The 22,752-nt window shown below is 39.6% G+C and overlaps 1 protein-coding gene and 1 long non-coding RNA gene across 6 annotated transcripts in view; one reads left to right on the top strand and one right to left on the bottom strand.

Annotated features, from left to right (window-relative positions):
- Positions 1–22,752, bottom strand: part of LOC115339318 — an 82,547-nt gene that overhangs the window by 6,593 nt on the left and 53,202 nt on the right. For all 4 annotated transcript variants that reach the window (XR_003922682.1, XR_003922679.1, XR_003922681.2 and 1 more), the window contains one exon: positions 9,031–9,184. This is a non-coding gene — a long non-coding RNA (uncharacterized LOC115339318). The remainder of the gene's footprint in view (positions 1–9,030; positions 9,185–22,752) is intronic.
- On the top strand, positions 1,685–21,262 carry LOC115339316 (protein-glutamine gamma-glutamyltransferase E-like). Of its 2 annotated transcripts, none has more exons than XM_030009069.2 (13): positions 1,685–1,776; positions 9,156–9,323; positions 9,632–9,874; positions 10,412–10,530; positions 11,022–11,150; positions 12,713–12,890; positions 13,055–13,190; positions 14,091–14,194; positions 14,667–14,912; positions 16,394–16,699; positions 18,451–18,608; positions 18,820–18,953; positions 20,875–21,262. In XM_030009069.2, the coding sequence occupies exons 1-13, from the start codon at positions 1,770–1,772 to the stop codon at positions 21,020–21,022; spliced, it is 2,076 nt and encodes a 691-aa protein (XP_029864929.1). In that variant the 5' UTR covers positions 1,685–1,769; the 3' UTR covers positions 21,023–21,262. The 2 variants fall into 2 exon arrangements, with proteins under 2 accessions (XP_029864929.1, XP_029864928.1); XM_030009068.2 differs by lacking the exon at positions 1,685–1,776 and adding an exon at positions 7,111–7,225.

A 22,752-nucleotide genomic window follows, 5' to 3' on the forward strand; every position in this document is an offset into this window, starting at 1 on the left:
CATCATATCTCTGCAGTTGTCTGTTTTAGACTGATCCTACTTTATCCTCTAATTTTTTTAAGCTCTCCATTCTCTGTATTCTGGACATTATCCAGCTGAGGTTAGCCCAGGGCTAACATAGTACTTCAGCTGAAGTCTTACTAACAACAGAAAGAGCACATTTAACAAACATCAAAGTTCCAAGGCAGCTTTTAATGGTGCTTCAGTCACTATGCCCTTCTAGTTTGACAGTGATCCATTGAAACAATGCAGCATTTGTTTTTTTACAAGTTATGCAGTTAACTAATAGAAATCTTGTGTAATCATTGTTTCCAAAGTGCAGTTATGAAAATACCTTGTGGTATCTTGTTGCAAATCAAAGTCAGTATGTATGATAGCTGCCGCTCCTTACTTGTCCTCTGGTGTATTGGTCTGTCAAGGAAAAAAAATTAGATGGGCTTGACTTCTTGGCAGCTCCATGCTAGCTGTTAATCATCTTCTAGATGCTAACAAGTTTATCTATTTCAGTATTTTCCAGGAATTGACATCAAACTACTTGATGTCAACTATAATTTCTCAGCTCTTTCTCATGCCTCTTGCCCCATTTTATACATAGATACTGTGCTTGCCCATTTCTGATCTTATGAAATTTCCGCCCTTCAAGTTCTTCAAGGTAAGCACTAACATTCCTGAGATTGCTTCAGTCTCTTCTCCTCATTGTAGGTAAGTGAGATGAAGTAATAATAAAATGAGACAAAATACCTTATTCAAATCTGTGTAAGTGTAAGGAAATGGAAGTTCCTCTATAAGGAATGAGAGAGAGAGATCCATGATCAAATTGCTAGAGGGCTGGTACGTAAAATGAAGAATTAGCCTGAAAAAAAGAAATACTGTGAGGCCATGCTAACAGATTCATTTTCTTTGTATCTATAAAATGTCCTATATGTGCAGATCAAAGTATTTTAACATTTATTGTTGTGTCTTTATAGTCAGAAACTAGATGAGTAACCACCATAGAAGCATAAATTATAGTTGTAATTTGTACCTGCTACAAAATAAGCATTTTATTTTATGAGGATGAAGTTTCTCTTTGTGCAGGGAGAGTTACCACTTGACATGCACTCCTCAGAGCCATTCAGCATTCAGTGGTTTATCAAGTTAATAGTAGCTTACATTATATTTACAGCATTAATACCATTAGTATAATTCACAGAGACTCTAAGGAGGGGTTGACACAAAGGCATTACTGTGGTGATCCCCCCAAAATGACTGATGAGGTAAATGAAAATTTTGGGGTTTTTTTCCCAGACTTATGAGTACACTCATAGGGAGGGAACCCTATGAATTTTATTATGAATATATACTTTTATTGCATGAATACTCATCTGTGGATCATACTGGGAAAAGATACTAATTCATACTGACTCAAAAAATATCCCTTCCCGAGTGATGCATCGTTGTATGTGAAATTCTGGATTCCAGGTATGCAATTAAATGCTGTACTTTTCTAAGCATCTCAGTCAACCCTCTGGATAAATAGCCTGAATTGCATAAGTGCAATGTGTTAAAACCCATGAGCTAATATATGGTCACTAGGAAGTTTACATGCCCACTGGTATGACTTACCTGCCTCACCCACCTAATGTGATTTATAATTGGTTTGAACATAAGGAGAGGCCTAAAGTTTTCTCTATAAATGCTGCCACACAACCAGAGCTTGAAGTCTTATCATATAGGCCTACAGTTGCTCACAGAAATACAAAGTCCAAGGCACAGAGGAGCAAGGAAGCATGGCTGGTAAGTAAAAAAAAAAAAAAAAAAAAAAGAAAAAAAAAAGAAAAAAGTCTCTTTGTGCATAAGGAATGGGCAACTGAATAATGTATCATATGTTAGCTTTCTCTGTGGGGTTATGTTTTGTAAAGGGTTCTGAATTGTTGGAGTACACTACATTTTGAGATTATGAATAGGTTGTTTCACCATTTTTCTTTCCTGAATTTTCCAAAAGACACAAACAAGGAAAAGAAGATAATCCATCCATTATGCTGGACTTAAATATTATAAAACTGCAAATAGAGCAGAAGTTATGGCAATCTGCAAACCATCTTTTAGCATGAAACTTAATGAATCAGAGAGTAGTTCAGGTAAGAATGAATCGTGTGTTAATGGGAATATTTGTGCCAAGAATAGAGTACAGGCTAGATTCCTTCCTGTAGATTCAGAGTCAGCAAACTGCAATACCATTTTAACTATCTGTTAAAATTGGTGTGAAAGGCAAAGGCACTTCAAAATACAGACAAAGCAAGCAGATGTCCAGCAGTGAGGTCTTAGGAGGAAAGATATTAAATCAATACACTTTAGCAAGGTTGGCCATGTTCTCGCTTAGGCCTGACTTGCTGGGACCTCTGTAAAAATGTATAGTAAGGCCTGAGTGCAGATGACGCCACTTTACCTCTTCTAGGCATAGAGCTCATGCTGTCCTGGTTTTATGTGACGTAGGCTTGAAAAGCTCAGGAAATTAATAAAAAACCACCATCCACAGAGCAGAGGCTTGAGTGAAGAAATGACAGGCATTGTTTTCCCCTCATGGAGGTTAAAAGAGGCATGGTTACCCCATTCTCACAGTTTTAGGAGAACTGATTGCATGAACTCTTAAGACACAAGTGTTCCTCCATACAATATTATTTGAAATAATTCATGTTATTGACCTCATCTACTTGTGCTAGCATCCCTCAACAGCATCTGCTGTTTGCCTGGCCTGATGGTGCTTAGTTAATGACTGTCTCAATGCATCTGCTAAGTGTAATACCATCTAAATGTTTACCTGTTTAAGAGCAGAACATAGGCTGGGAGGGAATCAGGTGCATATGATGGGCATTAGGCTATTGATTCCCTCATAAATCTCCTCCACTGAGCAGAGCTTAAATAAATGGCAAAACACAATTTGATAGGTCAAGCTGAAAGATTGGACTGAGTAGAAAAATCCTTCTTTCTAACAAAAGAACTATACAGTGAAGTGGACAGTAAAAACCTTCATCTACAGCAATGGGGGAAAAACCACAAACCAATTGTTTCTGCATTGTAACACTTCCTCTTAAGCAATGATTTGGCAATAATCTAGCCAAGACATTTTAGCAAGGTGATCCCTAAAAACTTCCTCTTTAAAAACTGTCATACACCATTCTATCCTTCTAAACCACAATTTTCTCACTGCACAAAATGGAAGAAGCAATAGCAGCATTTAACAAACAAACTGGTATTTGCTGATCATGGTCAGCACTTGCTTGTGAAATACCCAGGGCCCAAGAAATATCCAAGCTCAAGTTCAGTTGGAGATGTCAAAAGTGCCCGGGGATGCTCCTCACAGTGCCATGCACAATTTTAATGTAAAAAACTGTGAGGATCTGTGTGTAGGTGTGTGTGCACATAACTGTTTTCACTACCTCTCTCTCTCTCCCCGCCTCTCCTCCTGCCCCCCTGACAGACACATCTGCAAATACACACACTTTTTTCCCCAAAAGTTTTTATGCACGCATGGCCCAATCTCTAATGGATCTACTCTAACAGAAGCCAGAAGGTGGTATGTAAAGAAAAGGGAAAAGCGCCTAAAAAGATCCTATAAATCTGATAGCATGATTTTTATTTTTTAAGGGTTTTGGTAGTCTGCAGCACACTACTGCTACTAAGGATTCAGCAATTTCTTTCACAGTCTCACACTCAAAATAATTGTCTCAGCTTTTGTCTGTCACTTTTAAGCTTCACTATCATTACAACTAAGGCGTAAGTCACATGTGCAAGCATCTTGTTTGTGTATTAGAATTAAGAACACTTGCCCACAGAATGGGACAAAGTGTTGGATTCTTAGACAAAATGAGCAGAGGGATGTAGTGATGGGAGCTTGCAAAGAGGTATTCTTTGCTGATGAGTGTGCAGCGGTAGCTAGAAGTTAAAACTCCCAAATAATGTCTTTACTCCATTCCAATGGAAGAGATGTGTGCATAAGTGGGAGAGGTAGGAAAATACATTTAAATATAATAGGCTGTAAATAACAGGTTGTGTGTGACTATGTGCAAGCTGTCTGGGGATCCTAGCATAGGCTCATCCCAGTCTCTGCGCTGTCAGTTTGGCTTATGCCTGTGTACTGGTCCCACGGTAGTTTTTGAAGTTCACATAGTAGTACATGTCACTACTGTGTCACTGTCAGACTCCCTTCTGGAATGAGCTATCTCATCTGGAACGAGCCAGGATCCCAAGAGAAGATCTGAGCCCAGCTAACAGGGTAGCCTACTTTACACAGACAATATGGGAGCTGACACTGCCAAGTCTGGCTGCCTTTAAAGTCTGGCTGTTGGGAGAACTTCAGAAACAATTAGGAACTTAAGGAAGGCTTCAGGCTGCAGTGGACTGCAGGCTTCCATTCAAAATGCCCCTGCTATCTGGGGCACTGTGAATGGAAGATGACGGAAAATAAAAAATATGTCTTGGGACAACATGTAGGCCCCAGAAGAGATCTCAGCCAAATGTTTTTCCATATGGACTTGACCAATCTACATCAGGGGGTTCTAGTCCTGAAGAGTGCTGATGCAAGTCAGTCCATAACACTGTTTTAGGGGCCCAGGACTCTCCCTAGTGTGGTTCACAAATACAGTATAGCTGTAGAAAAACATTTGACTTTCTGTATCTAGGATAGCAGGAGTGGGTTTTGCTGATGAAATTCCTTGCTTAATTATCCAACAAGGGAATGCAAGGGGAGACAGAATAGCCCAAACTTCTCAAGGTACCGAGGTGGTCCCCGGTGAGTCATGGCCATATGGTTGCAGCATGGTGCTTTAGGGGTAGGTAAGGAAGACCTGCGCTCAGAAAGAATAAAGGAGCAGATAGGCTATTCTGGGGACTGATTTCCCATCCTGAAACAAAGGCACAATTAATACTAGGTGACATTTAATAGAATTCAAGTGTCATTGTGGATTCATGCAGAGTTGGTGGGGAAGAGAACAACAATGCAAAGAAGGAGAGAAAATAATACTGAGGGGAATTAGTCTGTTACAAAAGATGTCCTTCATTGTTCAATGCTGAACTCTTCATCCTATATATTAATTTCTTTAACACAGTTACTGGAGTGAGGGAAGAAATCTGGGTATCACTGGAAAAGGATGTCATGAGTTATATGACTGAACCAGTTTGCAAAAGATGATTCTGATATAGCTTATGCTGGGTACATGATCAAAATACTAAGATGGCTTAGAGCTTTCATTTTCTGAGATCCAAAAGAATCTTCTCTTGCTATCCACCAGAGTTTCAAGCACCTACCTGTGCAATCCTTACATTTACAGCCACCATACAAGCTCTGCAAATACTACTTAGCTTACAGGAAGCTGTCTGGGTCAGATGCATTCTGCTTGACTAGTATTCTGACTAGTGTTAATATTTCTCATTAATTCAACCCTCATTCTCAACCTTCACCCGTAACGTTTAATCCAAAGGTCCAGTATGTATCATTCATCCGTTTTACAAACAAAGCACACAAGAGGCCTGCAAGGCAATTTAGCCAGAGCTGGGAATAAACACCAGAAGCTGATGCAATAGACGCAACTTGTTCTTCTTGCCATACTGTCTTCCAGAATAAATGGACTGTATCTGCTTTTTGGAACATGCTGTTTATAACTATACTATCATACCATCAAATACCAAAACCAATTATGCCATTGACCTATAGGACAATGATATTCAGCACACTATTGCTGTCACACAAAAAAAGGTGAAACATATGACCAAATAAGTATCAGCAGCTATTTGGTGAATAATCAATGACTTTTTTTTTTTTCCTTTCAACAGTAACTAATCTTTCTATCAAAGAGAAATGGTTTGCTACGTATCTAAGGATAGGCTGAAATATTAAAGCAAATTTATTCTGAAAATTGTTAGTGTGTCATGTAAGACAATTTAAAAGTATGGGTAGGAGAGCGTAGCTTAACATCCGAAACCTCTAAAGTTTGGATTTAGCATTTTAAAATACATTTCTAAGAAATTTTAAATTTAAGAATTAAAGTCTTATCATTTTAAAATCACAATTAAGCTTTGTGTGTGATAGAACTATGGTCCCTCTTATGGTTGAATATTATTAATGAACAGAGATTCAAAGCAGCAGTCTGAATTATACACAGTTAAACACTGTTCCTTCTAGTAACACTTTTTAATAGGAAATATGAAAAAAAAATGTCTGTATATGAAATGGGTTGGGCCAGTTCTGATTCTAGAATTTCCAAACTGTGATCCAAACCTGAAAACAGAACAACTTGGGCTTCTGAATACTAAGCCCAGCCAATTAAAACTCTGCATTTGAGAAGGTGTATAGCTGTGGCTAGTCCAGCTTAATGGGTATCACTCAGAGGCATCCTTAAGACTGCATTGAGTACATCAAATTTTACAGGTCATTTCATAAAAGTATCAGAATTAGTCTCTCTTTCTTAACAGAAAGTGGAGCCACCTGCAAAGCATAAGCAAAAATCACTCTCCTTGAAATTAAGCGAAAGATTTTTGTGCACAAATCGGCATTGCCAGTTGCATGTTCACAGATACCCTATCAAAATAATAGTAGTGTACCGGTTGAAAACAATGATAGCTATTTTATCACAAGTCACAATGTACTTGCCTATCCTCTCTGTAGTGTGTCAGGCAAATATGACATGGAGTGATTGTCTATTTAATGTTGTTAAACAGTAATTATGTGATAAATGAAAAATCAGTTCTTTAAATTTGGCCTGATTAAATCTGGGGCAGAGGCAATAGCTTGCTCATTGTTTTGCAATTGCTACAATGCAGTGGAAACTAAAAAAGCAGCTCCAGGAAAACAATGCATTCACTGAATTAATTTAAAGAAAAAGTCACTGTAAATATTGCTCATAAAGTATTCCAAATTAAAAACAATGTGGTGTGAGAAGGAGTTCTGCTATTCCTATAATTTTATCACTATAACAGAAAGAAAAGCAACTAAATGCTGAAATTCTTAGAAATTTAAATACATTAAGAAACTCTTAACAAGTGGCCAGCCGGTTAAGCTGGGGAGCAAAGAAGGCTATTCAAGCTCCACCCTCACAGGAAATATTGCAAACAGGCAACTTTACACTTAGACTTTTAAAGAAGTGAAAGGCACCAGCCATTCCTTGAGCCAACAGAAGTAGAGAAGGCCATTCAGAGAAAAGCTCCAGAATCTGCTTATACAGGACGTATTGATCAGATATGGGCCAAGGTGAGCACGGGGGGGAAGCCCCTTCAGTGGCGCTCTGTGTTATTTTCTTACATCCATACCTCATATTCAGTTCTGTAATAGACACTGAAAGATCACTACTTCTCTAAGGAGTTTTGATCCAAGAAAATAAAGGAAGAGGAAATTCTTCCATCAAGAGTTAGGCGAAGAATTTTCACAGGAATTGCATTTTTTCACTTATTGTGCGCATAGGACAAGCAAGCTTATCAGAATGAGATTTGGGCAAAAAGGTATATTATCTGATGTAAAAATGTTGTATTTTGCAAACAGGAAGGAAGGGAAAGTCTGCAGCTATTTGAAATTGTCAGACAAGGGCAAATGAGAGACTGATAAATCTGACATAAGAGAAAGAAGCAAAGCAGAACTTGAAGAAGGTATCATTGCAAAGGCTGAGGGAGGCTACAATGAGCAGAGAAGGTTGAAACCTGGAGTTAAGGCAGAGAGAATACCAAAATTTAGGGGATTTTTTTTTTTTTTTTTTTTTTTTTTTTTTTTTTTTGTGGTTTGTTTGCTGCACTGGGGTTTGGGGTTTTTTTTTGCTTACATGCTGATATTTATACATATGCAAATTGACCAGTTTAATAATTATTATAAAGGGTCCCATGTTGCTTTTCCAACCTTGCCAGATAACTCCTGTCTTTCTAAAGACAAATATCCCCTACCCCTCAGCTTGTTCTACAATAGATGTGCTACATTGCTAAGTTTCTGAAGATGGGTTTTTTTTAAAGTAGGTATGTTCCTGAAAAATCAAAGTATGTGCTGCTCGGCTCGATACTGTAAAAAAAGATGTTCCCCCCATTTGAACTGTGACTACATTGCTAAGACTACTAATGGAGTTATTTCAAGGCTTGCCTAAACTTGATTAACTTAAGATCATGCTGCAAAAAAATCTTTACACTAATAAATCTGGTTGAACATGGGATAATGATTTTTTACTCAGTAATGGCACAGGGCAGCTGTGTTCCACTACTAAGGACTACACTCTTACTCTTTCCTATTCTCCCACTTGCGGGGGGGGATGGAGAATAATAAAAATATTTTTAAAAAGCACACAGTGGCCTTAGGAAAAACAAAAATCTCTTCTTTCTTCTGTACTTCTGCACTTCATTTAAACCATTGAGCTATCTTCTACTAGAGGATGCTCCATAGGCTCTGATGATGTGAGAGCCAAACCAATCTCAGATGCCTATTCTTTGGCCTCTGATTGAAGCCATAGTTCACATGCAAGAGCTTTCTGCAACACGTTATTTCACATGCATTATTTTAGTAGTGTTCTCTCTCCAATTCTGCCATCTCTCCCACTGCCAAATGACAGCCCAGTGTGCATCAACGTATTCTTGTTAGGTGCTTCCAACAGATAACAGCTGTCAGTTGTATCAGAGGTATAGGACACATAAATGGGGCTAGAGATCACATGTCATGGTTTAAAATGCAGAAGTGTTTCTCAGCTCAGTCAGGTTTCTTTATTTCTTACCCAGAGGCAGCAAGGCTGTGCTTCTGTTAGTATAATGCCATGTCTTGGAATGGATGACACCTTGAAAGAATTACCTGAGTTCAGCCAGATTCTTTATCCAAGTAACTCACAAGTATTCAGTCCTCTCAGGGTTCTCTCCTCCTAAATGCCTTTCTGATTTTTCTGTAGTACCGGGTATATTACTCCTTCTATATTTATTTATGCAGATAATCTCTAACAGTCTATGCAAGGTGGAGTCTCTCTCTCTCTCAAAAAAAGCTCACAAATAAATGATTTCTATTTTTGGTGGAAACCTCACATGGGTACTAGTTACCTGTAGAAAGCAACACGCAATTCTTGAGAGTGTGTCTGTGCTTCTTCCTCCTTATGAAGTGCATCTGTGCTCCTTCCTCCTTGGATGTACCCTCAAGTTTTCTTGCACTTCTCACTTTTTCATAGCTGCAACGCAGCCAAGTACCAACTGGCACCTGAAAGAAAATGCAAGAGATCACCACACAAGTAAATTTTCTAGCAAAGAGTTGATTGTGAGGAGAGGACAGGCCTTCATTGTCACCTTCCATGGAACAGAACAGCCTGAGCAAAACTTAACATTCATCACAGAAACAGGTATGGCTCCCAACTTCTTTCACAGAAAGACTAATGCTGCCTTGTGACATTCTTTTGGCCTGATATGCACTATAGGGCAGCAAGATAATACCTCGGAGCCAACACGCTGGGTCACATAGCCATGGAAGTGTTTGAGGTGTTTGTTGTATTACTCCCATCTCAGCTAGCAGTGATAGCTTCCTTCAGCTTCCAACATATGGCACAAATTCATCTGAGGGGAGGGTTACATCCCTGCTGAGTTTGTTGACGACTAAACCTCTATTTCAGCAAGCTGAGGAAAAAAATGGTTTTTTTATTTTCCTTAAAAGGTCCAAAACCTTCAAAGCTGGCTAAGACCCAGGCCACATTTGGTATCTCCAGCACAGTGAGCAAGGAGAGCTGGAGTGCAGTTCTACAGTCTACCAGTTCCAACTCTGTGAGCATCTCCATTTCCAGCCCACCTAATGCTGTCATTGGACGTTACAAGCTGAGTGTTCGAAGTACTTCAAGTGAAAGCTCCTCTCCAGCAAGTCTTGGCACTTTTGTTTTGCTCTTTAACCCTTGGTCTTCAGGTATGAACATGTCAAATTTCCCTTGAAAGAACTAAGTTTCTTGTAACTTCATTACTATTTGCAGCTTCTCCATTTAATATGGGGGCTGAACATTCATGACATAATATATCTGTGAGAAAAGAAAAGAGTTTAACAGTTTCTTAGGACCTTCTGGTAGATAAAATCAGTTCTGTATCATGCAGTTACTGCAGAACTCCCTGCCCTAAAAGATTAAGTTCTGCTTTTGCCAGAGCTTCCCTACTTCTGCACAAGTTTAGAAGAGCATGTCTGGTCTTTTGTAGAACCATGAAAAGAGTCATATCTACCAGCTGCCATCTTGTCCCAGATTTGACAGTGTCATACCTCTGTCTTCACTCAGACACCCCCAACCCCTATCTCTAATTACAGGAAATCCTGAGTTTCACGATCTGTTTATAACAGCGAGAACAGCAAAGGGTGGATATCTGCAAGCATTCTTATTGACGGAGACCAAGGCTCCTGAGGTTTTGTTTTATTTTGCCTGCTGTGGTTGTACATACCTCTGTTTTGGCTTTTCAGGTGATGATGTGTTCATGCCTAACAAGGCTGAGTGTGATGAATATGTGCTAGAAGAGTTTGGCATCATTTTTGCGGGCAATAAAAATCGTATCAACAGCTTTGGATGGAACTTTGGCCAGGTAAATGCAGCACTGAAATGTCAGACAGTGTTGGGTGCTCTGGTTTTCACATGAACTGGGTGACCAGGGCTTGTTTGCTTTTTCCAGTTCATCACATATGCCTCTGAAGAGCCGGAGTCTGGTATTGAAATCAGAACTCATGCCAAGCCCTGTTATACTGATTAATATGAGGATTTGTAATTGACTAGTCAGTGATATGACCTAGGACTCGGAGGTGCAGCCAGCAGAAACCTTAGTGTGTGCTGGGTCGTAAAGTACTGTAGCAATGCTGAGAGGCAAAGTCCCGGCCTTAAGTCCACAGATTCCAAGTTTTTAAAAGCTCTTTGAGTTCTAATCTTCACAGGTTGTTGAGGCTGCATTTTCATATGGTAATATAAAATCACTTCATTTAGTGATTTTAAAAAAATTAAACACTTATATGGCTTTACTTATCCCAATTTTTAGTAGAGTAATCTGTGTTTCCAAAACACTAACTTATTTCTATAATATAGTTTCAAGAAGATATTCTCAATATTTGCCTTTCCATGCTGGATCGAAGCTTAAACTATCGTCAGGATCCTGCCACAGACGTATCTCACCGGAATGACCCCAAATATCTGGGCCGCGTTCTCAGTGCAATGGTAAGCAACATGTTCAAAAAGTCCAAACTACTAACTGTTCTTTTAAAGTAGTTAGTGAAAGTAAGTATGAAGACACTTCTCAGAAAATTTTAGGCCACTGTTTGTATGCACCAGAAACGTGGGCCAGAGAAACACCTAGGTGGTTGTCTGATCTGAGCCTGCTAGATTTATCTCATCTGTGGTATTTCTGATACTTATCACTTTGATACCCAGTAGTCAAACCGAAAGTATAAGACACGGGGTGGTATGTTGAAGGACCAGTCCCTTGGAGGTCTTTAGTCCAAACCTCCCATTTGAAGTGGAACTGCAGTGGTACTAGATCAGCTCAGCCATGGATTTGTCAGGCTGCCTGGAAAATCTCCAAGGATGCAGGTTTCATGGCCTCTCTGGGTGACAGGTCCAGAGCTGCACTACCCTCTTAGTGAGGAACTTTTCTCTTATGTCAAATACAGTTTTCCCAAGCTACAACTTTCTGCTGTTGCCTCTTGTTATATAACCTGCCAGAACAGAGAAAAGTTGGACTCTGACAACTTAGTCTGTTCCATTCGAGTAGTTGTAAGCTACTATTACATTCCCCTTATCCCCTTCTTAACCAGATTGAACTAGCCCAATGCTCTCAACTTCTCCTTGAAGATTGTGTGTTCCAGGGCCCCTGACCATCTTGGTAGCCCTCCCTCCTGGGCCCTCTTCGGTGTCTCAACATCCCCTTGAACTGAGGGACCCGAAACTGGAGACAGGACTCCTGGCACAGCCTCAGGAGGGATAATTAAAGTGGGTTAACAGCTTCCCTCAATCTCCTGGTCACACTTTTCCCAATGTAGCCTAGCGTGGGCTTTCAGTTTACGACAAGAGAGCACTGTTGGCTCAAATTCAATCTAGCATTTGCTGTAACTCCCAGACCCCTTTCAGATGGGCTGCCACTCAGCCAGCTGCTTCCCAGCCTGTACCAATGCATGGGGTTATTCTACCCCAGGTTCTGAAATCTACACCTTTTCTTCCTGAACTTCATGAGTTTCTATTGACACCGTACCCAAGATTTCCCAGGTGACTGTGCCCCATTTGTTGTGTCAGCCACTTCCCCTAATTTAACATAAATTTGCTGAGGGCTCACTACATCATGAACCAGGCACATTCTGAAAGCTTAGCTGCATGATATGCTTTGATGATGCCATTCAATGATACAATGGTAAAGTTGCCACCTAACATCAGGAAGGTTCACTGAAAACTGGTGTTTGCCTTCTTGCCTGGTGCTACTGTACTTGGGTGGGAGAAATAGTGATTAAATGCTCTCCATTTCTTGAGAGGACACATATTTCATTTCCCTGAAAGGATAAGGCTTCTTCCTGAAGACCAGCTGCATGAAGCAGTGTCTTCTGTCCACTAAAATGTCATTCAAGGCTTTTTTCCCCTACTGCTACTACATCTGTTGTAAACTCTTAATTTATCTCATGGTTTAGTGGGCATGGTTAACGGTTGGACTCAATGATCTTGAAGGTCTTTTCCAACCTAAATCATTCTATGATTCTATGATTCTATCATAAATTTAGTGAATATTTTTACAGGTCAACGCCAATGATGACCAAGGGGTGCTGCTAGGAAACTGGAGTGGAAATTATGACGGTGGGAAAAGTCCAAGCAGCTGGACTGGAAGTGGTGAAATCCTGCAAAACTGGAAGAAATCGGGATTCAAACCTGTTAGATATGGACAATGTTGGGTTTTTGCAGCAGTATTGACTACAGGTATGTTTTATGTCATGCACATAATGAACACTGCACAGATTCTGTTAAAAGAAGGACTAATAATACTTCCTACAAGAAAGTCTTTCAAGACATTAGTATGTTACATGAAACTTCATATTCCAGAAATACTGCTTTCTTACTATGGTTTTCTATTTGCTCTTTAGTGCTTAGATGTCTGGGGATTCCCACTCGTACAATTACAAACTTCAGCTCTGCCCACGATGCAGATGGAAATCTGCGTGTGGATGAGTTTTATGATGCGTCTGGAAATCATTTGGACAGGGCAGCTGACAGTATATGGTAAGGCTCTATGATATTTAACAGTAGGACCTATCAATGCCTATAGAGTCTTCAGGTGTAGAGTATAGATTCTAATGACAAATGCTTTGTTACCTTCTTAAAAATTGCCTTAAAAACAATTACACACACAGAGGATCAATAAAAAAATACTACAAAATAATACTACAAAACTTGGTGTTTTCACTCTTTCTCAGTTAAACAGAGAACTGTGACATGACTTGCAACAGCTAACTGAAGCCAGGGCAGGCAAAGTTACAGTTACGATGCCACAGATGACTGCAAATTTGTGATATTACACTGGAAATATCAAACAGTGGGACTTGACTTAGTTTGGAGCTATTCTTCAAAAACAGTTCATGTTAAACTTTAGAAGTTCAACAGGACCAGCTTCCCTGGGGTTTTTTGTCAGTGACATCATTTGCAGTGAAAATAATTTAATTACTGCCACTATTCAGCATCAAATACAATTCAAACAAGCTTGCATTCAGCAAAGAACAGGTGCAGTCCCTCACTTTTTGCCTTGTTTACTCCCCTGCTTGTTCTGGACCCCTTCTAAATATAAGTGATAAGTGTAACTGTAGCATTGTGCTATAAGGAAAACAGCTAAAACTAAGGAAGTGCACAGGCTCAGAACTTTTGGAGAAAAACAGGCTCAAGGCATTTTATATAATTTTACAAATTTGCTTTCCGCCCTTGAACATTTATGTCTGTTCCACAATGCAATTTTCAGCTCCTATCTAGTTAATATAGTCAGGATCAGAGTGGAAGTGGTTAGTCTCAGATAAGAACCTATGCAAATTAAGGCATTTAACACATTTAACTAAGATGGCTGATTAATGGATGTGAACAGGAATTTAGAAACACATACTAGTAGTTTACTTTGTTCATTCTTGCACCTAGGAATTTCCATGTCTGGAATGAAAGCTGGTTTTCCCGCAGTGACTTAGGCCCCTCATACAGTGGATGGCAAGTTCTGGATGCAACTCCCCAAGAGGAAAGTGGAGGTACACAGATTTTATTTCAGGAATCATGTTGAAAAATCATGAAGTCAGTCACTTTCAGAGAGAGGAAAAAAAGTAAAACCACCATAAAAGTAATTTCTTATCCTGCTCAGAAAGAGAGTGGCAGAAGAGAATACTTTATCTATTGCATTAGAAAAGCCTCAGATAATCTGTGGATGCTAAGAAACAAACTAGACTTCTAGGAGCAGTCTTTTGCAGCAATTCCTATATTTCCAATCTAGGTATCCAGAGCTATTGAAAATCAAGAGATAATATAAAATACATCAAGTGTACCTTCAGAGTAAACACAAGATACATTGATGACTGGCCTGGTGTGAGGGTCTATGTGGATGAAAGGGATAGAATGGGACAACAGCACTGGGCAAGTCAGGAGTCATTGATAAGTATCTGTCTAGTAATCTGCTTACTGTTAAAGAGTTGATTAGGTCTAAATTATTTTTTCTTGATGCCATAGGAATTTATCAATGTGGTCCTGCCTCACGGAATGCCATCAAAGAAGGAGATGTAGATCTGGACTATGACTGCCCATTTGTATTTGCAGAAGTGAATGCAGACTGTATGTACTGGAATTATGACCCTGCAACTGGAAAGAAAACATTAATGTTCTCTAAGTCTACTGTAATTGGCCAATTCATCAGCACAAAGGCAGTTGGTAGAGATGATCGTGTAGATGTTACCAATGATTATAAATATGAAGAAGGTAAACAAAACCACTGTTTCTCCTGGTTACATATCTGCTTCATTCCCAAACATATATAAACTTTAGGCTAGGAGTCTCTTAGTGGGCAATTTTGGGCAACTATAAGGTAGAAGCCAAATTTATACTCAGTTTATTCAGTTTTAACAGAAAGGGGAAGAGTAGGTAAAGAGTAAAAAATACTGCCTTGCCCTTTCTGATATGGAGCTGTTTCATGGGCCCTAAATAAGGCAAGTTCAAATATCTCTGAGTAAAGCATTCACTGTTCCGCTTGCCTATTACTAATGTGTACTGACTGCCTCTGCTTTGTGAGAATTAAGTTTACAGCCCAGTTATTTGACAGCAGGATGAAAGGCCTATTACAGAAACCTAAGCTAAATCAGCACTTAGGCCCAGGAAAAGCAACTCTGTGAAAGGGTCAAACAACATGTAAACTTGTCAGACCTTTGTGTTTGATTGTGCAGAAAAAAAATTACAATCATGAACTGAATTTGCAAGTGCAAAGAATGAACACTGCTGTTGGAAATATATATCAGAAGGGTGAAAAGCATGATAAAGCAGAGCCCAAATAACTAGCTTCCATTGTGTACTGGCTCTGGCTGGGATGGTGTTAACTTTCTTCATAGCTGACCCGCTTAAAGCATTGATAACACACCAACGTTTTGGCTATTGCTGAACAGTACGTGCAGAGTGTGGAGGCTTTCTCTCTTCCTCCCCGCTCTGTCCTCACCACAGTGAGTAGGCTGTGGGTGGGCAGTGGCTGCGAGGGGACTCAGCCAGGACAGCTGAACCCAACTGACCAGAGGTGTATGCCACGCCATATGACTTAGTGCTCAGCAGTAAAATCTCAGTGAAAGGCGGAGGAAACGGAGGGGGCATTTGTGGTTACGGCATTTGTATTCCCAAGCAACTGTTACGTGAGTTGAGGCCCTGCTTTCCAGGAAGTGGCTGGACACTGCCTGCCGATGTGGAGTAGTGCATGTATTCCTCTTTTTGCTCTCCTCATGCACAGTTTTTGCTTTTCCTGTTCAACTGTCATCATCTTGATCCACGAGCCTTCTCGCATTCCTTCTCTTTTCTCCCCATCCTGTGGGAATGGGGAGTGAGTGAGAGGCTGGGTGGACGTTCGGCTGCTAGCCGGAGTCAACCCACCACACACTGCCATCAGCCTTCCCTTGTATTAGGGGCCATTTCTGTATTAGCAAATAAGAATTTACATTTCTAAATATTACAACCATAAAAGGGATAGAAATGGGAAGAGTGAGGAACTTTGGACTTAAGATTCTGTGTTACAAAAAAATGCTATTAGAGGGGCAGCAACATTACTGATTGCAGATCCAGAAAATTAGGTGTGGCTGTGGAAAACAGGCTCCGTTTTTCTGTAAGTACAGACACTATGTTCTGCTGGCTTGTCTCTAGCAGTCAGGTAAAAGAAGAGATGCACGTTAACTGTTGAGGATAATTTTCATGGTTCTCTCTGACAGGCTCTAAAAAGGAAAGAGATATTTTTAAAAAAGCCCGTAAGAAGCTGGGACTTGAGGATAAATTTGATCCCACAGCACCAACGCCACAAGAAATCGATCAAAAGCCTGACATCTCAGGGAAGTTCAAGGTGGCTGGCCCTTTAGAAGTTGGCAAAGATCTCAATCTAATTCTGGTTCTTGCAAACTTACAGTCTGATGCTAAGACTGTTCATGTAAATATGACTGCGTGGAGCACTGTGTACACTAGAAGACCAGTTCACGAGATCTGGAAGGACTCCATACCTGTCACTCTGTCTCCTAAGGAAGGTGATTTTTCAAATAACTTTTAATCGTAATTGTATAATTGTTTTATCAGTAAATGGGCATTGGAAGCTGGTCAACTTGGGGGAAAAAGCTCTAACAAACTGCAATCTTAAATTTATATGCAGAAAAGGCTGAAAAAAATTACATTGCACTTATAAACATATTAAAAAGGCATGTTTCACACCATCATTTCCGTCAGTACTATTCACATTTTGGAAAACGTATCTCAGGAGTGAAAAGAAGATGCTGAGTAAACATAAAGTTTAATTTAACAAAATTTGCATAAAAAGATAAGGACAACATAAAAGCATAGAAATGAACTAAATGTGTTCTGGTCAATTACGAGGGGCCTTACTGAAAGGTAACAGGACATGGCTAACAGCAGAAACAAGAAACCTCATCCATTAGCACATTAGAATGGAATTAAAGTGTGAGGAATCAAAATAGCTGAAATAGGCCACTAAGCTCCACAGAAAAGAAAGTTTGTATTGAAGAACTGTTGAGTAAAGGACCTCAGATTTTTTTAAAATTTTTTTTTTTTCAGATGGAATTTGATAACCTTATGGAAGAAATTCTCTACCTAAATATGAGTATTGTTGGAAAGATGAAATCAAGTTACCATTAGGAGCTTGGGATAATAGATGTATCAGCATTTCTAAAGTGAATGGAAAGATCATTGATTCACAACTGACACTATATTGTTTTCATCTTAGGCTTCAAGTCACTAGTGAGAAGCAGAAATAATATTTCATTTCTTTACTATGTAATTTGACTTTTGGAGTTGGGATCTATCAGCTTCCTCTAAATAATTAGGAATTGGGCTCTTGGTGAAGGCAGAGTTCATGTGCCTAACGGCATTACAGTCATGCAGGCACCTTGTGGTCTTGTGCTCACACAGGCTGTGTTAAACCAGGGGCTGAATTTACAGTCAGCAGGGAGGTTCTTCCCCAGATCTGATGGTGGGGGCCACTTAAAGAGATTTTTGCCTTCTTCTGGAGGTATGCTCTGTTTGCTAGGATTTGTAGTTAACAAATGTCTCACTACTGGAGGAATCTAGGAAATTCACATTGCCCGCATTTTCTTGCTTACTTTTGTGGGACTTTGCATTGGTGACTTGTCATCTTTTCTTGTATTCTTCATCTGCTGTATACTGCTGGAAAGTAGTTTGTGGCTTGCAGTGTTTGCATGCAGCATAGCTACTCTACAGTTCTTCTGAACTTGAAGTTTATTGTACGAATGGCCAAAACTGTGGAATTGCCTAGATTCAGAGACAGAGGAGATCCCTTCCCATCCAGTATTCTTTGATTTGAATTACAGCATGGAAACTACTGTAAAAACACATGATAATAAAAAGCAGATAGGGCTAGGAAAGATAAAAGAAATGTAAAGATGTCATTCAGCTCATCTCAGTATATCATGAGCAAATAGGACTGATGAGGACTATCAGAGCATGTCCCATAATAAATGGAGTGGCACTGGTAAACTCCTTGAACTCCAGCTGTCTTATCTTCCAGTGCAATTGGGAGGAAAACAAGCCAGGCAATATGGTAGTAGGGAATGGAGGAGGGATAACATTGAAGAAATCACTCTTTCTCTCTATAGCAAACTGATAGATTTGCATGAATTGAGTTTGGCAGTGATGGCTGAAGGCCACTGTAGTCCCAGACACAGCATAGAAGGAAAATACTAATATTAGGTATGAAACTCTGTGGGCTTATAAAAGTGTGTATCAATTCCTTTTTTTTTTCTTCCAGAGAAACAATTTCCCATTAAGATATCATATACTGAGTATCAACAGCAGTTAACTACAGACAACACGATCCAGGTAACAGCTTTATGTCATGTAGAAGGTGGGATTCAAGTGCTAGTGCAAAGAGACATCACCCTGGACAATCCTGCCATCGACATACAGGTAAATTTCTGTCCCTTTGCTCTAACTGCAGTGGCAGAGAAAGGGGAAAATGAGCTCTTACAAGCACTTTCTTCCCCAAAAGAGATGTTTTGCTCACATTCTGCCATGGTCCACCACAGCATCTCATAATATCTCTGCTTCTGATGACTGGGAAGGCTCGGATAGAAAGGAATACTGAGAACCTGGCCTTTCAAGCATTTTCTTTGCACAGGTACTTGGTGAAGCAAAAGTGAATAAAGAAGTGGATGTGGAAGTGATATTTACCAATCCTATTGATATGGAAGTGATGGACTGTGTGCTGCAGGTAGAAGGCAATGACCTGCTCAGAGGAGTCCTTGAGATAGCGTAAGTACAAGAAATGCCTCCTTCCTGCTATTAAAGATACATGAGTAAGAACATAGGCATGGATAACTTGGAACTGAACAGTGTGATGAGACAGCATTTTCTTCTTGCTGTAACTTGGGAGGCCAGTCAATGTAACATCTTGTAATGAAGCACACAGCTTTGAACCAGCTCTTCATCTAAGCTAGTCCTTGGCTCCATAGTTTGGGAGGTCAAATAATTGCTGTCATAATTGGACAGAACTTGGACCCCACAGTTCCAGCAAAAAATACATGCTTACCCATGCAGTACATTTTGCTGAGGCTATCTATGCTGCTACAGGCCAGACATGTTGAACCTTCTTGTTCTGATCAGAGGGCCAGCAACAGGATACACGACTATTTCTGTCCATACTATACCCATATTATAGCATATATGAACCAGGATCTTTTTTTTTTCCACTGTATTAAATGGACTAGAGGTGCCAATCTGGGTGTTCAGCCTTCTAAACAATTTGCATTTACATAAAACAGACAGACATACAGGTAAAAAGCAGATGCATCAGTGTCCCAGCTTTGTGAACAAAAATGAACACAGATTGTTTAGACACAAGTTGTGATCTCAAAGGGTGGTACCTCTGAAAAGTACAACCCCAAGTATGCTTCATGCACAGCTATTCCAGACAAAATAAATCAACAGCTAAGGAGGACAGCTTTTAAAGAACAGACTAAACCATGACCAGCAGCTACTCCTTAGATGATTGAATTTACTTTACTAAGGCCTGCAACTTGAACACAGCTGAAATCCATAAGCCAGGCAGGAGGAGAATAGGAAAAATGGTGAGTATTACAATAAAAGTTTGGTCTGGTTTGGGTTTTTTAATGAAAAAAAAAAAAAGTTTTTCAAAACAAGAACTACAGGCACACTGATTTTCAAGCTTTGCTTTCAGAACTCTACAAAATAATTAAGTTAGGTGTTTAATAAACAGAGCCAAGAAACTATTAGATGGTGTTGAGATGGTGAATGAGAAGACTGGAATAAAATAGGTTCCTTTTACTAAAGATCCCAGGTTCCTATTCTTATGCTTTGATGATTTTTGTATCCTGTCTTGCTCTTTTTCCTTCAGTATTTCACAACTGAAACAGAAAGTTAAATTTTCAGACTGTTCCCTGCTTTGTACATATACAAAATTGCACACAAATTTTGACATATGCTAGCAAATGCAGTTATTTCTAAAAAATACCTGGGATACAGTTGTGTGCTCTTTAACTGAATACACACACAGACAAACACAAGCAAGCAAACATACATAGCAACTTAACATTGCCATTTGCACTTGAGCAACTAGGAATGGTCTATCCCATAAATTATAAGCTCTCCTGAGGGAATTTAGCAACCTCATGTTTTCTATCACATACAACTTTATCCTCAGGCAAGACAAGAAAGTATGACAGGGTGAGGCTGTTTGGGAAAACCATAAACATGAGTTTCCAAGAATTACAAAATATACTGGCTTAAAACATTTTAACTGCCATTCATAATGTCCTGCTGTGTAAACACTGAGGTTTTCTTGGTGCTATAATCTATTCTAATTCAGGAGTTTCTAGTAACATTCTTCATGATCTCAGATTATTCTTTTTTAATAATTCAGTGATGTTTCACACCCTCTTCTGCATGAAGTTTTATGTCATGTGATACTAGTATGTCCCCCTTTGTGTGCTTATCTGGGTCACTGCATAATGTATTTGTGAGAGACCTTGATGCATGGGTTTGAGTATTTAAATACATATCAGATAGCCAAGTCCTATATGGTCTTTGCGTGGCCATCCTACACTGAAATGGTAGGGATTCTTACTTACGATGGGAGATGGTTAGTGAAGAAACTCAAGCATGATGCATAAGCCTGTTTACAGTTTATATTTTTCCCTTTGTTTCCTATTTTTAGCATACCACCACTGAAAGCCAGTGAGAAATCCAGTACAAAGTTTAAACTCATCCCTTTTGAGACGGGTCCCAAACATCTACTTGTTAATTTCTCCTGTGATAAATTTGCAGATATCAAGAACTTTAAGATGGTAAATGTGATTGACTAACATGAAGATGTACATGAATGGTCTGTGTGTGTATAAATTGAACAAAATGTCATAAGAAATCTTGTATAAGGAAACAATGAGAAAATTAGCAAACCAAAAACCTCACTTCCTCTGATAAGGGGTTACCAACATCATATCATTAAAATTTTACATTGTAATTTTAAATAAACTGAGGAATAGTTGATTCTTCATTTACTGTTGTGAGTGTCCACGTTATTAAAAAGAGCATCTTACCTTCTATTCAGAGACTGTTTGTTTGACTTTTGTCTGGTTTTCTTTGAAAATCATTCTTTCTGGCTCCAGATGTGTCTGCACAAACATTCATACACTCATTTTTACACATTCAGAGCCTTATACAGTGGACTTTCAAAGTGGTGTTTCTCCTTACTGCAACCGTGATGACTAGAAAGTAGCCAGGATGAGTTGCACGATTTATGTCATTTAGCTTTGTCTGCTTTGCTGCAAAGTCCGTCCTGACATTTTTCCTTTTTTGGTAAATCATAGTGACCAAATGAGGCATAGGAAATGTTCAGAAGGAATTTGGGTGGTGTCCAATTTGACAGCCATTTGACAAACACCTTGAGATAATTGCCCAGCTCAACACACGTGGCATTTTTACTTGCTGATATTTTGCACTTGCTGAAGGTCTTCTTTTGGAATCAAAGGGAGGGTAGTCTTAAGTCTAAGGGTATTTTAACTTGAGAAGAGTTAAGAATTCTTCACTATACATTGTGTGTCAGGAAGTCATCTTTCAGAGTTCAAGTTTAGTAAAGCTTACTTAAACCCTTTATGAGAGGATAGGTACAGGCCAAAAGCTGGGTTCCAGGAACAAGTGAACTAGGTATAGCCCAGTGAGTGACCTGGTTTATGGCCAATAATTCTACAACAGTAAGTCAATCTCTGACTGAAAACGATCTGTGTAGATGAAGTGAATGCAAAGCCGAACTACTGCTCTATTGCACTTTGGAATGCTGGGTCAGGAAGCCAGTAACATCTCAGCAAGTGCCTGGAGCCAGGTCTGTGCCCCCACTTCCACCACACAGCACAGGGTACCTGTGACTTGCCATAGGGACTCCTCACTCTTACATCAGCAGCCCAAGCTCAGATTGGCAATAAACTCCTTTTGTCCTTGTAGCCTGCAAAATTGCTTAAGGAGGGCACTTGCAGTGACCCAGTTTTCCACTGCCAGTCACATGATGTCAGTACAAGACCATACTGGACATATAATGAGATGACCTACAGGGAGGCTCTACAAATAGCCCATAGTGGTACCCTCTCTTTACCTCCTGATGTTCCTCAAGGCTCACCAGAGTCAGAAGCTCTCATCATGTAGACCAAACAGTAGAAGTTCAAGCTCAAGCATAGCCTTGGATTTAGAATGTGGATATACACTTAATGACTTCTTTTTATGCCTCTTGTATGTGTGAAAACAACCAGACTATGCTAAAGTCAAGTGAATTGCACTAGCAGAAATTAGAGAAGCTTTGTAAATGGGACCTCTAGGGGAACTAAAAGGAAGGCAACGTCCTTCCCCTGCAACACTTCAGGTGTATATGAAGTTAATGTGTTTAATTAAATGTGTGCCTACTTGGATACAGACTCGCAGAAGGGATTCTGCAATGTTTTTTTGTGGAAGTTACACTGATCTCCTCTTTCTAGTAAAGAGTAGCAACAATAAAAGTGTAAGGTGCAATATGGTTACCCTGAGGATATGCTAGTGCAGTACTTGA

Source organism: Aquila chrysaetos, chromosome 3 (assembly GCF_900496995.4).
Source record: "Aquila chrysaetos chrysaetos chromosome 3, bAquChr1.4, whole genome shotgun sequence".
Classification (NCBI taxonomy): Eukaryota; Metazoa; Chordata; class Aves; order Accipitriformes; family Accipitridae; genus Aquila; species Aquila chrysaetos.